A 21,064-nucleotide genomic window follows, 5' to 3' on the forward strand; every position below is an offset into this window, starting at 1 on the left:
CTCGAATTTATTTAAATCGCCAATTCTAATAATTATTTCACCATTAAACCTATCAATTGTGTCAACAAAATGGTGTTTGTTTTAAGAATTTTAAATGATCAGAGTTTTGCAAAGTTGGTAAAGTCATCAAGGTAACATAGCATAGCTAGGCTAATATGCTAACATTGAAACGCTTTCTTTTGACCATACTGTTTTACAGATAATCTGTGATTCGCTCCTTATTCCAACCTCAGTCCTTCATAAAGATAAACCAACACTGTTTTACGAGTCAACATCTGCCCGTCGCTCTCTCTCTCGCTCTCTCTCTCTCTGTGTGTGAGTCATTGTGTCTGTTTGTGTGTGTTTTTTATTTGTCTGTCTCCCACGAACCTGCCAGACCTGTCACCCCAAATCCAGTGGCATACCCAAGAAGTCTCTGGTAAGTAGTACTGTGCATATATATGCATATGTGTGTGTGTGTGTGTGTGTGTGTGTGTGTGTGTGTGTGTGTGTGTGTGTGTGTGTGTGTGTGTGTGTGTGTGTGTGTGTGTGTGTGTGTGTGTGTGTGTGTGTGTGTGTTTGTGTGTTATTGATCCCCTGGGAAAACAGGGTAGTTTCTGTATGGGGAAGAAAAAACACAAATATTACAAAATTTAAATGTTCCAAATGTTATAATGTTAAAAATTGCAGTGGACTTCCTCTATTCATTTCATAATCTGCATTCCAGTGTCAAAGTGTACAAAATGTTTTCTGAAAATGTCCCTCTAGGTGTTTAACTAGGCCTTGTTCCCCAGAGCAGTTGTGTGCTTTCTGCATGAATGTCTTTCTCTCCCCTCGGCCCAGTTGCTTGACTGCTGGACAGCCTGTTGTTTTTAAAAAAGAAATCCAATGTGTTTCTAATCTATTTCTAATCTGAATTTAGTCTGGCTCACATGCAAGTTTATAGTTAAAACCTATTAATTTTCAGATGAGCACCAGAATCTCAACACTATTGTAACAACACTTGTATGCCAGGGGAGGTACATGTTAATCTATAACTCTTTGTTTTCCATATACTTATAGTTGGCTCTATTTGTCCTTTGCTCTATGTCTCACCAGCATAATGTTTCAATGTCAACAACAAAACACATTGTATTCAAGAACTACGGAAGCCTGGCTACTGTGGCCATATCATTTATAGTGGCTTTAACATGTTTAATCTGTATTGTTTAGGCTTTCACAAACATTTATTTAACGTCTACTTTGATGTTTGGTCCATGTCCCATCTGCTAACATGGAGGAGGCTTATGATCTATACTGCAGCCAGACACCAGGGGGCGATGAAGATGATTTGTCTTCAGTTTAGAGGAGCTGTCATGTCGTCCATCTTCATGTGATAAACACATCCAGGAAGTTTCTATGTTATTGTTCACAGCATAGAGTTCTTTCAATTCAGATTTTATGTATGGCCCATGAACGTAGCCTCCCCCCTCTAACTTTTTAACGTGACAGATTCTCTCGACGTTTAAGTCTTCGTCCACAACAGGACAGGAATTCTTCTTCTGGTGTCAAAGTCCGCCCCCCGCCTTTTGTCCCTCCCCTTGCCCCTCCCCCTGCCCCCCTGTATAAACATGCTGCTGCTGGCTGAGGGGGGGGTCAGTGTGAGCAGCTGAGGGAGGAAGAGGAAGAGACGAGCGAAGCAGAGAACAGAGACTTTCAGCGAAGATGAAGGTGTGTGTGCTGGTTCTGGGTCTGATCCTGGTTCTGAGCCGGTGTGAGGCCCGCTCTCCTTATCAGGCTGTTCTGCAGCACAGCCGCATCCGAGGCCGCCAGCAGGGGTGAGAACATCTGTTCATACATCTGGTTATACATCTGACCAACTATCATTATCAATCAATCACATTTTATTTGTATTGTCTCACATTCCCAGTTTGTCTCACAGATGTTAACAAGGAGCAACTTCCTCTGTTCTTAACTCAACTAGAGTCAAACAGAAACTTAGTGATCAGTGAATAAAGCTCAGTCCCATGTGAGGATCCTCTCCCAGGACACAAGTCCAACAGATGCTGATGGAACTGAACACATCAACACATTAAGAGTATTATCTGATCTATTATCTGATTTATCTGATTTATCTTCATGGAACCACTCTGATAGGATTCATGAATCACACACTAACTGTGTGTGTGTACATGTCTTCAGCAGACACACTCTGACTCGTGTGTTAACAGAAAGTTGTGATGTTGAGATGATGAAGACGAGTTGTTCGTCCTTTGATCCTCGTCTCTTTTCTCTTACAGACCAAACGTTTGTGCGATGCAGCAGATTAAAGGAACCGACAGAAAATACTTCACCAACTGCAAACAGTGGTACCATCGCAAGGTCTGCGGCAAACCCACGTGAGTCCTTCATCATGTGTGTGTGCTCCAGCTTGTGACGGACCAATGTTCCTCTTAGAGAACCTTTGTTTGTCAGTTCCACTCCAGAACCTGTCGGGTTCTCTGACAAATCATTTTGCTTGATTATCACTGATTAATTATAATTTACCTCTGATGTTGAAGCATCTCAGATGATGATTCTGATTCTCTCTGTTCAGATGTAAACATGTTGCTCGGAACTCTGGGAAGTTTTCCTCTACTTCCTGTCATTTATCAGCTGAAACAAATAAACATAAAATATTTTTAGTTTGAAGAATTCTGATGATATAACGTTATATTTAATGTTCTATGATGTTACAACCCTCGTTAAGTCCTAATGGATTTTACTCAAAGTAACATTGTGTCACACACACACACACACACACACACACACACACACACTCCCTGCTTTAATCCTGTTCACTTCATGCAGAGTGTCACACAGCTGCTGCCAGTGCCTCATTAACAATGTGTGTGTGTGTGTGTGTGTTGTCGTCATAGAAACTCTTTGTTCCTGCAGAGCTGAGACAGTCGTCCTCATCTTGTCTCACTTTCTTTTCAGTCGTGTCTCAGTCTGTGATTGGACAGAATGTTGAGCGCAGTTTGTAAACGGCCTCAGAGTCGAATGTTTCTCACAAACAGACTCTTTCAGGAAACTGGAAACTAAGGAAGTGAGAGTTTCTCACACACACACACACACTGTGAAAACACTCAGCTCATATCACTGACAGTTTTATTACATTTATACTCATGGGGGGGTTTGGAGTGTGTGTGTGTGTGTGTGTGTGTGTGTGTGTGTGTGTGTGTGTGTGTGTGTGTGTGTGTGTGTGTGTGTGTGTGGTGAGTAGAGAGAGAGAGAACAGTCCTGTCTTTGTCTCTCTGGTTGTGTATCTCTGGGTTTCTCTGGAGGAGGATCAGCAGGTCGGAGGTCAACAGGAGGAAGACTCATAACCCCACACCCCCGCACCGTCCTCCCCGCAGACTTCTGTCTCCTAAAATTCCTTTACCTAGAGAGACTGTCCACACTGAAGTGTCTCTGGTGAATGTGACCTGAACCACAGACATGTTCCTGAACTTCTCCTGCAGCCTCCTAGTGAAATGTCTGTAAAGTGTCAGAGTGAGTCCATGTGAGGAAACAGCAGGACAATGTGTGGAGTCAGTCAGAAGCTTCACAGTGAACGAGTGGACGTGTTGACTCGATTTTCTGGACATTTTCCGGAGTTCATGTTTGAAAATAACAGTCCAGAGTTTTATGGTGTCTGTTGGCTCACGGACACATTCAGTCTCTGACTGGACTCAAGCTTCAGTGTCTCTGGATCAATGAGTCAATGTCGGATATTTATTGACTACAGAGACAGAGACAGACTTTGTCCAGTTGCAGTCAAACAGGATGAGTCTGAATTCATTGTGGTGTTCCACAAGGTTCAGTCCTGGGTCCTCTTCTCATCTGTGTCTTTATCGCTTGTTTCTATCACAGCTCATTCACTCTCTATAGTCTCAGTTTATTGACACTTCAGCTTTGGACGTTATGAACGAGTCTTTGTGTCGTCCGTCTCCTCCGACATCACACAGCGTCCCTGGAAACGTCATTTCATCCTCGTGAACCTTCTCCTCAGGTTTATTGTTTTAATCTGCAGCAGTTTCACATTCGCTTGAATCAGGAAAGAGTTTTTATTTTCATCTGAGAATCCGAGTGAAGGACGACGCTGTGCTGCATGAAAGGTTTTTCACTCTGTCAGACATTCGAGCCGTGTTTTTCTCTCTGGACGCTTTTGGAAGTTTCCCTCCGGCGGCTCGACCCCGGCAGCTGAATTACTGCGACCTCGCTCTGTTTGTTTTGTCAGGAATCCACAGCGGCCATCTTTGTTTATGTGGAGAACAAACGCGAGTCGAGTTTCCATCTGGTTTGATAATCAGTCCAGTGTGTTCCAAAACACACACACACACACACACACACACACACACACACACACACACACACACAGTCAGTAGCTGATCTCCATCTGTTTACATTTTACTGCCGTTGTGATTGGACGCTGCAGGAGCTGTGGGAGGTTTTTACTCTTTTCTGTCTCAGATGTGAACTTTTATTTGATTAAAGGAGCTGCTGCTGAAATGGAGACCAGAGACTAGAGACTAGAGACTAGACCAGAGACAGAGACTAGAGACTAGAGAGACCAGAGACCAGACCTAGACAGAGCCAGAGACTAGAACTAGAGACAGGACCAGAGACAGCGAGACTAGACCAGAGACAGAGACTAGAGACTAGACCAGAGACTAGAGACTAGAGACTAGACCAGAGACTAGAGACTAGAGACTAGACCAGAGACTAGAGACTAGAGACTAGACCAGAGACCAGAGACTAGAGACTAGAGACTAGAGACTAGACCAGAGACCAGAGACCAGAGACTAGAGACTAGACCAGAGACTAGAGACTAGAGACTAGAGACTAGACCAGAGACCAGAGACCAGTAGAGACTAGAGACTAGACCAGAGACCAGAGACTAGAGACTAGAGACTAGACCAGAGACCAGAGACTAGAGACTAGACCAGAGACTAGAGATAGACTAGAGACTAGACCAGAGACCAGAGACCAGAGACTAGACTAGAGACTAGAGACTAGACCAGAGACTAGAGACTAGAGACTGAGACTAGAGACTGCCAGAGACTAGAGACTAGACCAGAGACCAGAGACCAGAGACTAGAGACTAGACCGAGACTAGAGACTAGAGACTAGACCAGAGACTAGAGACTAGAGACTAGACCAGAGACTAGAGACTAGAGACTAGAGAATAGACCAGAGACCAGAGACTAGAGACTAGACCAGAGACCAGACACTAGAGACTAGACTAGAGACCAGAGACTAGACCAGAGACCAGAGACTAAAGACTAGACCAGAGACCAGAGACTAGAGACTAGAGACTAGAGACTAGACCAGAGACTAGAGACTAGACTAGAGACTAGAGACTAGAGACCAGAGACTAGACCAGAGACCAGAGACCAGAGACTAAAGACTAGACCAGAGACCAGAGACTAGAGACTAGAGACTAGAGACTAGACTAGAGACTAGAGACTAGAGACTAGAGACCAGAGTCAGAGACTAGAGACTAGAGACCAGAGACTAGACCAGAGACCAGAGACTAGACCAGAGACCAGAGACCAGAGACTAGACCAGAGACCAGAGACTAGACCAGAGACTAGAGACTAGACCAGAGACTAGAGACTAGAGACTAGAGACTAGACCAGAGACCAGAGACTAGAGACTAGAGACTAGACCAGAGACTAGAGACTAGAGACTAGACCAGAGACTAGAGACTAGACCAGAGACTAGAGACTAGAGACCAGAGACCAGAGACTAGAGACTAGAGACCAGAGACTAGAGACTAGAGACCAGAGACCAGAGACCAGACCAGACACTAGAGACAGAGACCAGAGACCAGAGACTAGACAAGAGACTAGAAACCAGAGAGTAGACCAGAGACTAGAGACCAGAGACCAGAGACTAGACCAGAGACTAGAGACCAGAGAGTAGACCAGAGACCAGAGACCAGAGACTAGACCAGAGACTAGAGACCAGAGACTAGACCAGAGACTAGAGACTAGAGACTAGAGACTAGACCAGAGACTAGAGACCAGACCAGAGACTAGAGACTAGAGACCAGAGAGTAGACCAGAGACTCGAGACTAGAGACCAGAGACTAGAGACTAGAGACTAGACCAGAGACTAGAGACTAGAGACTAGAGACCAGAGACCAGAGACTAGACCAGAGACTAGAGACTAGAGACCAGAGACCAGAGACTAGAGACCAGAGACCAGACTAGAGACCAGAGACCAGAGACTAGAGACTAGAGACCAGAGACCAGAGACTAGACCAGAGACTAGAGACCAGAGACTAGAGACTAGAGACCAGAGACCAGAGACCAGAGACTAGAGACCAGAGACTAGACCAGAGACTAGAGACTAGAGACTAGAGACCAGAGACTAGACCAGAGACTAGAGACTAGAGACCAGAGACTAGAGACCAGAGACTAGAGACTAGAGACCAGAGACTAGACCAGAGACTAGAGACCAGAGACCAGAGACCAGAGACTAGAGACCAGAGACCAGAGAGTAGACCAGAGACTAGAGACTAGAGACCAGAGACCAGAGACCAGACTAGAGACCAGAGACCAGAGACCAGAGACCAGAGACTAGAGACCAGAGACCAGACCAGAGACCAGAGACTAGAGACTAGAGACCAGAGACTAGAGACCAGAGACTAGACCAGAGACTAGAGACCAGACTAGAGACCAGACCAGAGACTAGAGACTAGAGACTAGAGACTAGAGACCAGTGACTAGCCTAGAGACTAGAGACTAGAGACCAGAGACTAGACCAGAGACTAGAGACCAGAGACTAGACCAGAGACTAGAGACTACAGACTAGTACAGAGACTAGAGACCAGACTAGGTTTTGCTTTGTCTTTCTATGTTCTGTATCATGAACATTTCTTTTGATTTTGTTTTAGTGCAGCAACTGTTTTGCACTCTGGTTAAAGAATCTTTAATGTGGTTAGTGGTCCCGTCCGTGTTGCAGTGCATCATGGGTGGTTAAATGAACCGAGGTTTCCTGGATGGTTGTGGTTCTGCAGTGAACTGGAGACACTGGAACGCGGTGTTTTTCCTGGCAGCGGCTCTGGTTCCTCCTCAGGCGTCTGCTCAGGCTGCAGATTCTTCTGGTCTCTGAGGAAATGAGCTTTATGAGCCCAGACGGCTGAGACACATTTATGATGGAAATCTCTACAGGAAGTCGTGGAGGTTCTGCCGCCACGCTTCATTACAGTCCACATGTGCTGAGAGCCGCCATCAGGCTCAGACGCTCCACGGGAGGGCAGAGGGTATCGAACCTGAAACCTGGTGATCCGCGCAGCAGCACAGTTCACAGTAGCGTGATGACAATTCTGAGATGTAACGGGCCACAGCTGCGCACAGCTGGATGAGCTCAGCAGGAAACAGCTTCACATTCACTGTTCATCAGGTTTTAAAGCTCGTTCAAACTCTTCAGCTGATTCACAGATCAGGGTCAGAAACCTTCGGCACGCGTGCTGTCATTGGCACACAGGCGATTTCTTATTAAAGAAATGTTCAAAGGTTTTGCCGTCACGCAGCCTGTATTATTTAGCTTGATTGATGTTAACACCTCCCAGCCACTAGGTGCCAGTAATGCACCATAGGCTGGATGCCAATCGCCATTAAATAATAAGAACAAGAAGCCTCCCAGCCGGCGCTGCTCGAATTTTCCCACATGGATCTCAGTGAAGTTCAGGTGTACTGGTGATGTCATGCCCGCTAGCTAAAACTTTCAGCCCTCATGGGCAGAAGACTATGGCTTTGTTTTTCATAAGGACCGTGCTGTGTGCACGTTATGTTTTGAAAGTGTTGTTTGCCAAACGTCCAGTGTTCAGCGCAACTTTGAGACAAAGCACGAAAGAAGTTTCAAGGATCAGGGAGACAAGGGAGAATCCATCAAACGTGCAGTGTCCAGGTATGAGAAGCAAACTGTCTCAAAGTCTTTGAAGCAAGCTTTCACAATTCTGAATATGAGTGTGGTTGGTTAATGACAAACTTATTATTGCATCATAATGAGATAAACATGTTTCTTTAAAGTGTTGTTCTATATATAGCCAATATGGATGGAATAAAATAACATGTCTGTTGGAAATATTAACGTGGTTCAATAATAAAACTTAATGTTAAAAATAATGTTGATATGGCAAATTAATTAAGAAGAAAATTCACATTGGCACTTATTGTCAAAAAGGTTGACGACCCCTGCTGTAGATCGTAGATTTCAAGTCTCTTCCTTAAAGTCCTAAACAACTTCTACTGATTTCAACCATTCAAAGATCAAAGTGTTTAGCTCGTTCATGACCTTCTGGTTCTTCACCGAGCGGTTCTACAGGAACTGGTACAAGTCCAGAGAAGGCTTCTACACTGGTGACATCACACAAGTAACTGATGACATCATCACATTATTTTGACCTTGGTGGTGTGACATCATCACCTCATACATTTTCAGCAGGAAATACATTTTCATAGTTGGACCAAATGTTCTCACGTGTTCCATGTTCCTGAATAAAGTTGAGCTGCTGCAGAAAACCAGGAAACATCTGCTGCATCGAGTTTCTGTGAAAGTTTCCATTTTAGTTCAAACTCACTCATCTGAAACGACATCAGAGACTCAGTGGTCCTGACGGCTGTCACCGGGGAGGGAGGGGCCAACGGAAAGGGAGGAGTCAGTTAAGGGGAAGGGTTCAATGGAGAGGGAGGGGTCCGTATAGAAGGAGGGGTCCGTTGGGGGGAGGGGTCAGTGGAGAGGGAGGAGTCATGCTCCGTTTTATGGAAGTCTCCTGCTTTGTTTTTCAGTGTGATCACGTACGAATGCTGCCCGGGATATGAGAAGATTCCAGGAGAGAAAGGATGTCCTGCTGGTATGACCTCTGACTCCCCCAAACACACAAGTCAAATTTCAAAATAAAACACACAATATAAATTCCGTTGTGTCACCATACAAGGACTTTCTGTTCTAAAACACAACTCAACATGCCGGGAGTAGAAGGTAGTAGAAGGTAAATAAACACCGTGACATAGCTACAGATGCAATTCTAGATGTTTCTGGAGGAGGTGGAGACTCTGACTTATCATGTGAACAAGTTGATCATGTGGTGATGGTTTTGACGTCAATGATATGTCGTCCAATGAAAACATTAAGATCAACTAGTGACAGATCACATGATCTATTTAAAGGAGAAATTAAGTTTGTTTCTTTCCTCTAGTTGGGGTATTACTAAGGCACTAAGGTTATCTAGTTTTTTGTGAAATAGTTAATGAGTTCAAAAGAAAATACCTCTTCAGTATTCTGAAGGTACTTCTACACCATCGTGATGTCACATCACACGGCCCCATGTTTGCAAAATGCATGATGAGCGGCTAGTCTGACACGCCCAATAGCAAAGCCAGGTAGAGTCCTACAAACACTGGAAGCTGTTGACCAATCACAACAGAGGGAACCAGCTGACCAATCAGAGCAGACTTTATCAGGAGGGGGGTCTTAAAGAGACAGGAGCTAAAACCAAGTGTTTGAGACAGAGGCTGAAGAGAGGAGCTGCAGCGAAGGACATTCTGAGGAACGTGATGTTTCCTGAACATTAGAGCATGAAAACATTTTAACAGTCATAACACTGATTAAAACTATCAACCTGAAGATGAGCAGAACGTCTCCTTTAAGACAGAACGTGCTGTTGTCATTGTGTGTTTCTGCAGCGCTGCCTCTGGTCAACATCTACAACACTCTGGGTGTCGTCGGAGCCTCCACCACTCAGATGTACTCTGAACGAGCCAAACTGAGGGAGGAGGTCGAAGGTCCAGGAAGCTTCACCTTCTTCGCCCCGAGCAACGAGGCCTGGGCTGCTCTGCCCACAGTCAGTACCAGACACCATCCGCCAATGAAATAGTCCCAAACAGATGCACTATCACTTTCTTCTCAAACATAACAGCGACTTCAAGAAGCCACAACAGATGAACTGCTGCAGAAACACAATGATCACAACCACCTCTCGTCCAACAAGCACCCAGACTGATGACATGTGACATCTTCACAGAGAACGTGCTGCACGTACATGCACTGTGTGTGAATGTGTGTGAATGTGTGAATGTGTGTGAATGTGTGTGAATGTGTGTGAATGTGTGTGAATGTGTGAATGTGTGAATGTGTGTGAATGTGTGAATGTGTGTGAATGGGTGAATGTGTGTGAATGGGTGAATGTGTGTATGTGTGTGAATGTGTGAATGGGTGAATGTGTGTATGTGGGTGAATGTGTGGAATGTGTGAATGTGTGAATGTGTGAATGTGTGTGAATGGGTGAATGTGTATGTGGGTGAATGGGTGAATGTGTGTGTGTGTGTGAATGTGTGTGAATGGGTGAATGTGTGTGAATGGGTGAATGTGTGTGAATGGGTGAATGTGTGTGAATGTGTGAATGTGTGTGAATGGGTGAATGTGTGTGTATGTGTGTGAATGTGTGTATGTGTGTGAATGTGTGAATGTGTGTGAATGGGTGAATGGGTGAATGAAGAACTGTAAAGCTCTGAGTGGACATCAGGACTAGAAAAACTTGTTACAGGGACGTTTCTCTCACAGCGACGGTGGTTGTGTGTTCATGCTTTAACCGTATTGTGTTCTTTGTCGTCATGTTGCAGGAGATCCTAGATGCTCTGGTGAGCAACGTGAACATCGAGCTGCTGAACGCTCTTCATTACCACATGGTGAACCGCCGACTGACCTCAGAGGAGCTGAAACACGGATCCTCGTTCGCCTCAATGTACCAGGACTTCCACGTTCACATCCACCACTACAGCAACGGAGTCAGTGACACACTGTGACACACAAGCGCTAACACACCGTTACTCTATCAACACTGACGACCTCCTCTATCTCACCTCGTCAGATCGTGACAGTGAACTGTGCTCGGCTGATCAAACCTGACCAACACGCCACCAACGGCATTGTGCATGTGGTTGACCGTGTCATCACCGCCATCTCCAACAACGTGAACACGCTGATCGACGTTGACGAGGACCTGGAGACGCTGCGTGTGAGTACATCAGGTCTTACCCAGGTTCAGGTTCAAGATTCAGTCACTGACTTCCTTCGATTCTTTTTTTTCCAGACGGCCATCGCCGCCGCAGGTCTGACCCCCATGTTGGAAAGCGACGGTCAGTACACCATCTTCGCTCCCACCAATGAAGCCTTCGAGAAAATTCCTCCGGAGACCCTGAACAGGATCCTTGGAGACCCCGTTGCTCTGAAAGGTGGCCAGCAGGAGGCACTCTGATTACACTGCTGATAGTTTTGCTTGTTAAGACAAACTTAAAGAAGTGGACTGACGTGAGTCCACCTCTGTTCCCCTCAGACCTGCTGAACTACCACATCCTGAAGCAGATGCATTGTGCCGAGTCGATCGTGTCGGGGACTCCGATGGAGACGCTGCAAGGAACTGTTCTGGAGGTCGGCTGTGACGGAGACCACATGACCTTGAATGGTAAGGCCATCATCACCAAGAAAGACCAGCTGGGAACCAACGGAGTCGTCCACTACATCAACGAGCTGCTTATCCCAGACTCAGGTACTGCTACTACTGTTACTGCATTCACTACTACTAACAATACTACTACCACTGCTACTACTGTTACTGCATTCACTACTAGTACTACCACTACTACTACTACTACTACTACTACCACTGCTACTACAACTACTAACACTACTACTACTGTTACTGCATTCACTACTACTACCACTACTACTACCACTGCTACTACAACTACTAACACTACTACTACTGTTACTGCATTCACTACTAGTACTACCACTACTACTACTAACACTACTACTACCACTGCTACTACAACTACTAACACTACTACTACTGTTACTGCATTCACTACTACTAACAATACTACTACCACTGCTACTACTGTTACTGCATTCACTACTAGTACTACCACTACTACTACTACTACTACTACTCCACTGCTACTACAACTACTAACACTACTACTACTGTTACTGCATTCACTACTAGTACTACCACTACTACTACTACTACTACCACTGCTACTACAACTACTAACACTACTACTACTGTTACTGCATTCACTACTACTAACACTACTACTACCACTGCTACTACTGTTACTGCATTCACTACTAGTACTACCACTACTACTACTAACACTACTACTACCACTGCTACTACAACTACTAACACTACTACTACTGTTACTGCATTCACTACTACTAACAATACTACTACCACTGCTACTACTGTTACTGCATTCACTACTAGTACTACCACTACTACTACTACTACCACTGCTACTGCAACTACTAACACTACTACTACTGTTACTGCATTCTACTAGTACTACCACTACTACCACTACTACTACTACTACCACTGCTACTACAACTACTAACACTACTACTACTGTTACTGCATTCACTACTACTAACACTACTACTACCACTGCTACTACTGTTACTGCATTCACTACTAGTACTACCACTACTACTACTAACACTACTACTACCACTGCTACTACAACTACTAACACTACTACTACTGTTACTGCATTCACTACTACTAACAATACTACTACCACTGCTACTACTGTTACTGCATTCACTACTAGTACAACCACACACTACTACTACTACTACTACTACCACTGCTACTACAACTACTAACACTACTACTACTGTTACTGCATTCACTACTACTAACACTACTACTACCACTGCTACTACTGTTACTGCATTCACTACTAGTACTACCACTACTACTACTACTACTACCACTGCTACTACAACTACTAACACTACTACTACTGTTACTGCATTCACTACTACTACCACTGCTACTACCACTACTACCACTGCTACTACTACTACTACTACTAAAACTGCTACTACTACTACTACCACTGCTACTACCACTGCTACTACTACTACTAACACTGTTACTACTACTACTAACAATGCTACTACTACTACTAACACTGTTACTACTACTACTAACACTGCTACTACTACTACTAACACTGTTACTACTACTACTACTACTAACACTGCTACTGGTACTTTCACTGCTACTTCTACTACCTCTACTTCTACCACTTCTACTACTACTACCTCTACTACTACCACTTCTACTACTACTACCTCTACTTCTACCACTGCTGCTACTACTTACACTGCTACTGGTACTTTCACTGCTACTTCTACTACTACTACCACTGCTGCTACTACTACTACTACCACTGCTGCTACTACTACTACTACCATTGCTACTACTACTACCACCACTACTACTACTACTACTACTACTACTACCACTACTACTACCACTGCTACTACTACTACTACTACCACTGCTGCTACTACTACTACTACCACTGCTGCTACTACTACTACTACCACTGCTGCTACTACTACTACTACTACCATTGCTACTACTACTAACACTACTACTACTACTACTACTACTAACACTACTACTACCACTGCTACTACTACTACTACTGCTACTGCTACATCTACTGCTACTACTGCTACTACTGCTACTACTGCTACTGCTACTACTGCTACACTTAAAGCCACAATACAACTCATACATTCTACTCATACTAGTACTCGTAGTGATACTTGCAGAACTCACAGTATCATTGTCTATTTCAGCGAAAACTCTCCTGGAGCTCGCTGAAGGTTCATCTGTTACCACGGCAACCACGTTGTTTGTTGAAGCCGGCCTGAGCCCCCACCTGACGGGTTCCGAGGCTGTGACTCTGTTAGCTCCGCTCAACGACGCCTTCAAAGGTAACGCTCATACTCCTTTGATCCTCGTTAAATATTAACACAACAGTGAGACACCTCTGCCCGAGTGTTCAAAACTACCTATCTGTCTGTCAGCCTGTCTCTTTGACCACCTGTCTGTCCACCTGTCTGTCTCTCAGGCAGTGTGACGATGTCTCCTGACATGAAGAAGCTGATGACTAATCACCTGGTGAAGCAGCAGTTGTCCTCTAAGTCTCTGTACCACGGTCAAGAGCTGGAGACGCTGGGAGGCGTCACACTCAGAGTCTTCGTCTACAGAAACGTACGAGCGTTTGGTTTGTTCCTCGCATTCTTTGTTCAAAATCACTTTGATGTCACGTGACGTTGTGATGAGTTGTGTAGCAGCGCCTTGTGTCGTATATCCACACCTGGCAGCTGGTCTGACACGCCCCTCAACAAAGCAGGTAAAGAGAGAGGCCCCACATTTCCTTCACACACTGGAAGCTGTTGACCCATCACAACAGAGAGGACCAGCTGGCCGATCAGAGCAGGGGTCTTAAAGAGACAGGAGGTAAAACCAAGTGTAAGAGACAGAGGCTGAAAAGAGGAGCTGCAGCGATGGACAGTCTGAGGAACGAGATGTTTTCTGAACATTAGAGCATGAAAACATTTTATAGTTATTACACAAATTAAAATGATTGACCTAAAGATGATGATATGAATACATCTCCTTTGAGACAGGGATGGGGAACGTTCGGCCTCGTCTGCTCCAAGCAAATACAAAAAATCTCTGTAGAGCGACTAAAACGTTTCTGTGGTCACACAAGGGCGTCTGACATTTAGCCGGTGTGTCTCTGTGTATTTGATTTTATGATTTATTTTACACTCCCACTCACTCGCAGAGAGAGACAGAGATGGTGAAGACGAAAGAATTCAGTAACGTGGAAACAAAAAGTGTGAATACAGTTTACGGGCCGCTAATACAAAAGGATCATCGCTGCAGCTTCAGGATCAGAACAGAAGCAGCGGTTGGTTTGTATCGTGTCAGAGTCTGAGTGTCGTCTTCCACACTCAGATAATAGTGCTCATCGAAATCATAAGCATCCTGTTGACCGAGGCAACATTAAACAGTAGAAGAAGAAGAGAGAGGAAGAAGAAGAAGAAGAAGAAGAAGAAGAGAGAGCAAGAGGAAGCAGCTGCAGTCTTCACCTCCGACGATATAATGTTTGAACCACGAGGACGTTCACTTGGTGCATTTGAACTAGTGTGGAGTACTGTAGTACTGTAGTACTGTGGAGTACTGTGGTACTGTAGTACTGCGCCTGAAGGTGCTGATGCTGCTACAAACCAATCAGAGTCAAGTATAGGTAGACTCCGCCCACGTAGGTGATGACAACAGGACGTACGTATGTCAGACTAAATTCTTTAGTCCCTAAATTACAATGTGAAACCAGAAGTAACAGATCAGATGAAACATGGAACAAACATGAGACCTGTTCAGATTTCTGACTCATTCATCAACTTTCAGTCGGTTGAGTCTATCCGACTGTGTCATCTGTTGCCGGGGAGGTTGAGTGGAAGGTCTGCCTACATTGGCTGTGGATGTTGTCTCTGTGTGATGATGTCATCAGGTCACTGAGTTTGTTTCTGCATTTCATGAAACATTCTGTTGGATTGAGATAATACGGTGACTCAGCTTGTTCCATCACTGCGACCGCATGTGGTGATGACATCATCCCACATGACGCCGGTCACTGCTGTGGTTCTGTGGTGAAGCATCGACCAGTCGTCAGTCATGTGACACATTAGTGAACAGAACTAGTCCACAGCTGGTGGAGGTGAACTGTTTTCGCTTCGTCTCCCAGTGTCTTTGTCTAGTTACTGATCGTGACAGTGACCGGAGACTGACTCTGGTTGTCTCCAGCGTCTTCACGTCTTTTAGGACTCGTGGGTGGTTCATGTCTCCTCAGTAATGAACTCTGCAAACCACAAAATGTTTCCTGTTCCCACGGCTGCTAAATCTTTCCAGACACTGAGTCTTCTCAGTGTCTGTGTGTGTGCGTGTGTGTGTGTGCGTGTGTGTGTGTGCCTGTGTGCGTGTGCGTGTGTGCGTGTGTGTGTGTGTCTTGTTTTTCGTGTATAAAATTCATATGGTAGAAACCACCTGGTTCACTTTTATAAAAAAGCACGTCAGTGAATAAAGTATCATCAGTTTAAAGGTAAACATGAGATGTGGACGCAGAGATAATAATAATAATTAGGTCCCGAGCACGACGCTGCAGGGACCTGTTGTTTTCTTCTTCTTCTTCTTCTGCATGTTGAAATGCCTTTTTGGGGACTTATCATACTCGAAAACACTCGGAGGTCAGAAATGACTCAATAGCGCCCCTTTCAAATTTTCAATGAGGGTATTCCTATTCATTTACTTTTGCCTAGAGTAATGAAAATCGGCACAGATATGTATCATGCCCAGACGCACAAAAAATCCTCTTGACACTCTTCGCCACACCCAACAGGATGTCGGCCATTTTGGTTTGAAAATGATATTTGCCGTTTTCAAACTTACTTCTCCAGATTTCATGTGATCGACTTCACATTTGGTTTTTATCATTTTTTAGACTTTCTGATCAAAAGTTATATTATTTATGAGTTTCCGTAAGGGGGCGTGGCCGTGGCGTGGCGGAGAATTTCTATGATTCGCCAGAAAAAAATAAATGCACATAACTTCCTTGTATATTGTTCAATCTGCCTCAAACCTCGTACAACAAAGGTCCCGCCCTGAACAGCTCCATATGAAAATATTCAATATTAGACATAGCGCCCCCTACCGGTAACAGGAGATGTCATGTTTAACATTTAAGTGTACTGCAGCTAGCCCGCTCACCCGATTCATGTGAAATCCGTTTTCAAACGTACTTCTACAGATTTCATGTGATCGACTTCACATTTGGTTTTTATCATGTTTGAGACTTTCTGATCAAAAGTTATATTATTTATGAGTTTTCATCAGGGGGCGTGTCCTTGGCATGGTGGCAAATCTTGATGACTCGCCAAAAACCTTCAAGTAGCTGTAACTTCCTGCCCTGAAGAGTTCCATATGCAAATATACTTTAATAGTCACAGCGCCACCTAGCTGTGACAGGAAGTACCATGTTTTATACTTTGACATGTTATGCCTGCATTTTTCATTTGATCCACCTCAGAACAGAACAGGGAAACCTTGAGAGGCTGGTGACACCATGTTGTGAGACTTAAGCCTTGACATCGAAACCGCAACGGTGTGCATTTCGATGGAACGCCAACGAACAGGAAGTGGCTGTAACGTAACTGCACTTGCTCCAATCTGCCTCAAAATGCACATGTACAATGAGAGTCACGATGTGAACACATGGACAATATTTGGCAACTGAGGCAGAATGGCTCAACAGTGCCACCTAGTGTAAACTGAAAGTAGTCCCTCTGGTTCAAACTTCATTGGAATAACATTCATTGGAATTTTTCACAGCCAACTCATGACCTCAGCTGAATCGTGAGACATGATCAGTGAGCATTCTCCGGCACCACCCGATGGACGGAGGATGACAGGGCATGCTCTGACATCCTTCCCATCGAGTCCTAAGCGAACGCCTCTTGATGGGTGTGACGGGGGCGATGCGTAGGTTTCGTCACTTCCCTACGGTCGCGAGGCTCGGGACCACATTGTACTTGCTCGCAAGTCTAGTTATAGTTATTATCATAATAATAATGAGTATGTGGAGAATGAATCATGTTCAGAACTCGTTTCATGTCTCTGTGTTATAGAATCTGTGCATCGAGAACGCCTGCATCGCTGCTCACGATAAGACCGGACGTTACGCCTCCATGTTCACTGTGGACAAAGTCCTCACTCCACCAATGGGAACCATCATGGACATCCTGAAGGCAGACGACCGCTTCAGGTGAGAACACGTCTCAATCATGTTTACCTGGAAAAAAATCCTCTCCAGAGCTCGAAGAAAGAGACATCGTTTTCCTGCTAACTGTTCAACGGTGGAAAACACTGATACACAAGGGTAAACACTAGTAAACGATAGTAAACAACAGGTAAATTGTGGCAAAAGCGGCAGGACGGTACAGTAGTAAAATGTAGTAAACATTAGTAAACTGTACGTCACTGCTAATAATACTACTTATGCTAATACTGCTACTTCTACGACTGCTACTGTTACTAATGTGCATCATTGTGATATCAACAACCTGAAATGTCCCATGGAGGAGACAGGGTTTATGACTTGTACTGCAGCCAGCCACCAGGGGGCAGTCTAAATGTTTTTGCTTCAAGCTGTCATGTTAATGTAGAGTTGTCGTGATCAGAGACGTCCGCAGCGTCGCATGATAAACCTCCATGCTCCCACCCCTCATTTCAACTAAGGTCTAAGAAACAAACACACCTGTGTTTTCAGTCTCCTGGTCGGTGCCATCCAGACGGCAGGGATGACGGAGCTGCTGAACCAGCAGAGGGCGCACACCTTCTTTGCTCCCACTAACGACGCCTTCAACGCCCTGCCACGTCTCCAGCTCAACAACCTGTTGCGTGAGTATGACACATCACAAACTCTTAAATCCACGGTCCACCTGTGAACATAGTTTAAACACGAGAAGAACACGCTACATGTTAATCACCTGCTGAATGAAAAACGTGTCAGAGGGTGATTCGCTCCCGTCAGTTTATGTGACATCACACTTCGTTATGTAAACTTTTCCAGTTACAATGTTTTGCAACTCGCACCCTCAGTTAACGTCACCGTAACTTTCTGCCTCTAGAGGGCGTTTCAGTCAGGCTTGTGAGTCGAGCTGCAGCTACGTCTGCTCAGCTTGTTTCTCTGAAAACTTCACATCCAGACGTCTGATGACTAAAATCCTTCATCTGCTTCAAATATAGAGTTAAAAACCACCAAGATGTAAAAAGTGTAAAATGAGACTTCAAACTGGAGAAAAAGTAATTTTGGACTCTTCAGACAAACAAACTGACACAAGCACAAAGAGGATGTGACGCCACCAACAGGCGAACAAATGCAACATTACATTGATTAAAACTATTTCTGCCAGTTTGAAAACATAAAGTAAAACATAAGACAAACGTCTGGTTGTTTTTAAAGAGACTGAGGTGAAAACATCTGGATCATGTGACGTCTCTGCTCCTTCTCGTCTCAGCTGCTCCTTGTTTGGTCCTAACGTCTCCAACAGTTTATACGACTGTTGAATGTGGTTTATATAAACTGTCAGTGCTGCTGCCGAATAAAGACACGAGGACCGAGGTCTGAAAGCTCCGCCCCCTCTTTCATCACGATTTCAGATCTTTCAGGATCAGATGCAAGATTCTAAAACTGAGGCTGAACTCTTTCGAACTGATTTAAAACTTTAAGTCAAGTCATTGACAGGAAGGGACTGAAAGGGCCAATCTGCTGTCACCGCCGGCCTCTCTTTGTTACCAGGCAACCATCAGGAGCTGTCGGCCATGCTCAGGTATCATCTGGGGGAGGGTGTGTTGGTCAGCGGGGGCGTGGGATCTCACACCAGAGTCAAACCTCTGCAGGGAGAGAAGCTGGAGCTGGGCTTGGTCAGTGCTCGCGCCTCACTCATCAATACTTTTCATTGATCATCGATCAGTCACGGTACATGATCACGTGATCTGTTTCCTTTCAGCGGAACTACACCGTCTACGTCAACAAGGTCCCGGTGGCCGACGCAGACCTGATGGCGACTAACGGAGTTGTGCACGCTGTCGACAGCATCATCAGATCTCTGCGTGAGTCTCAGCCTCTTCATTTCCTGTTGGTGAACCTGCAGATCATTACTTTATCTTTTGTCCTGCTGCCCCCTGCTGATGTCTCTGTCTCTCTGCAGCTCCCAAAGTGGACAGAGAGCAGGCCGACGGACCTGCGACTCCTCTCAGATCAGCTGCTTCCTCCAAGGTGAGTAAAGAAAACACCTGATCACCTTCATGTGACGTCAGTGAACACGAGGACTCTTAACAGTCACAGCATGTTTCACATTTCAGCCTTTTACTGGAATCTGACACCTTCTCTCTTCTCACAGGCCGAGGCCAAGAGCTTCAGGAACGGTGAGTTTGTTCAGGTGTTTGAAAAGTTCAAACTTTACTGAGACGGCGTTGAGTCGTTCTCTCGTCAACTACGCTGTGTCTCTCTGTTTCAGACGACCTCTTCCAGAAGGTGATCCGGAGTCGCTCCAGCAGGACGATGAGTCAATGAGAGACTTGCCACAACGTCCGAGGAACCAAAGAATGAGAACCACAGAACGCCTTCTCACCCCAAAGGGTCAAATGTCACAAACCTTAAATCCTCTGAAATCCTTGAAAAAGTTTGTTCCCTGAGATCAGGAAAAGATTCAGAGTCGTCCGAACCTAACCCCAAACCAAAGATTCAGGTCAAACACGTGAAAACGATTCATTTAGAAAAATAAACTCTTCAGTGTTTGTTGTTTTATCACGGCCTCTGTGGGTTGTTGAAAGGCATTCTGGGAGAAGTAGTTTTTATGACCAGTGATAAACGACAGATCAAATTGAGGGATTTTTTACAAACAGATGAAAGTTTTTAAACGCCTTTTATTTTAACAGTGTTTTATTTTCTGTGTTCTGTAAAAAAGCAACACATTTTGAATAAATGTCCAGTTTGAAGTTTGACGTCCTGCAGCCTGAGGTCAGAGGTCAGACTCACACTGTGACCAGCTGACTTCTGCAGATTCTTAGGATTTTTTCTTTGCTCTGTTTTGTAAAATAAAAATGAAAAATGAAAACACACCAAGTCTGTAACTAAAACTGTATGTGTGTGTGTCTTTCTGAATAAAAGCCTCAGAGTTCAGGTTCATGCGTCTGTAATCTGTGCACGTTTCATCCGTGCACGCTCGCCACTGCAGGAGCAGGATCAGTTTTATGAAACGTTAAATGTGGTCCAGGTGAGGAACATGTGTGTTTTACCACACACACATTTTAATATTTCATATTCATTCATTATGTTATATATTTTGCATAAAGTTAAGACAAAGTGACTTCAGAATAAAAGACAGATTTACTTTTACTATTATTTTTGAAATATATGGATCATGGATCTTTCTATAATTGTGACCAGGGTTAGTTTACCTAACTGGGGTTTAGTTTAGAAGGGTTAGGGTTAGTTTAGAAGGGTTAGGGTTAGTTTAGAAGGGTTAAGGTTTGGTTTAGTTTAGAAGGGTTAAAGTTTGGTTTAGTTTAGAAGGGTTAGGGTTAGTTTAGAAGGGTTAAGGTTAGGGTTAGGGTTAGGTTACTTAGTTACGTTGC

General features: G+C 44.6%; 1 protein-coding gene across 1 annotated transcript; it reads left to right on the top strand.

The window, feature by feature from the left end:
- Nucleotides 1-1,591: 1,591 nt before the first annotated feature.
- On the top strand, nt 1,592-20,609 carry tgfbi (transforming growth factor, beta-induced). The gene is made up of 17 exons (XM_035161144.2): nt 1,592-1,796; nt 2,259-2,357; nt 8,781-8,845; nt 9,678-9,835; nt 10,614-10,778; nt 10,862-11,008; nt 11,084-11,225; nt 11,327-11,539; nt 13,654-13,791; nt 13,929-14,071; nt 17,551-17,687; nt 18,192-18,322; nt 19,224-19,348; nt 19,435-19,537; nt 19,636-19,703; nt 19,828-19,852; nt 19,945-20,609. Exons 1-17 carry the CDS (start codon nt 1,684-1,686, stop codon nt 19,998-20,000), a joined length of 2,028 nt encoding a protein of 675 aa, XP_035017035.1. The 5' UTR covers nt 1,592-1,683; the 3' UTR covers nt 20,001-20,609.
- Nucleotides 20,610-21,064: the final 455 nt, after the last annotated feature.

Source organism: Hippoglossus stenolepis, chromosome 7 (assembly GCF_022539355.2).
Source record: "Hippoglossus stenolepis isolate QCI-W04-F060 chromosome 7, HSTE1.2, whole genome shotgun sequence".
Classification (NCBI taxonomy): Eukaryota; Metazoa; Chordata; class Actinopteri; order Pleuronectiformes; family Pleuronectidae; genus Hippoglossus; species Hippoglossus stenolepis.

What these genes read in the sequence shown, in the direction of transcription:
- tgfbi (XM_035161144.2), top strand. Translation starts at nt 1,684, where the DNA reads ATGAAGGTGTGTGTGCTGGTTCTGGGTCTGATCCTGGTTCTGAGCCGG. An exon ending in GAGTCTTCGTCTACAGAAAC is followed by an intron (nt 14,072 to 17,550) that starts GTACGAGCGTTT and finishes TCTGTGTTATAG; the next exon opens with AATCTGTGCATCGAGAACGC. An exon ending in AAGGCAGACGACCGCTTCAG is followed by an intron (nt 17,688 to 18,191) that starts GTGAGAACACGT and finishes CTGTGTTTTCAG; the next exon opens with TCTCCTGGTCGGTGCCATCC.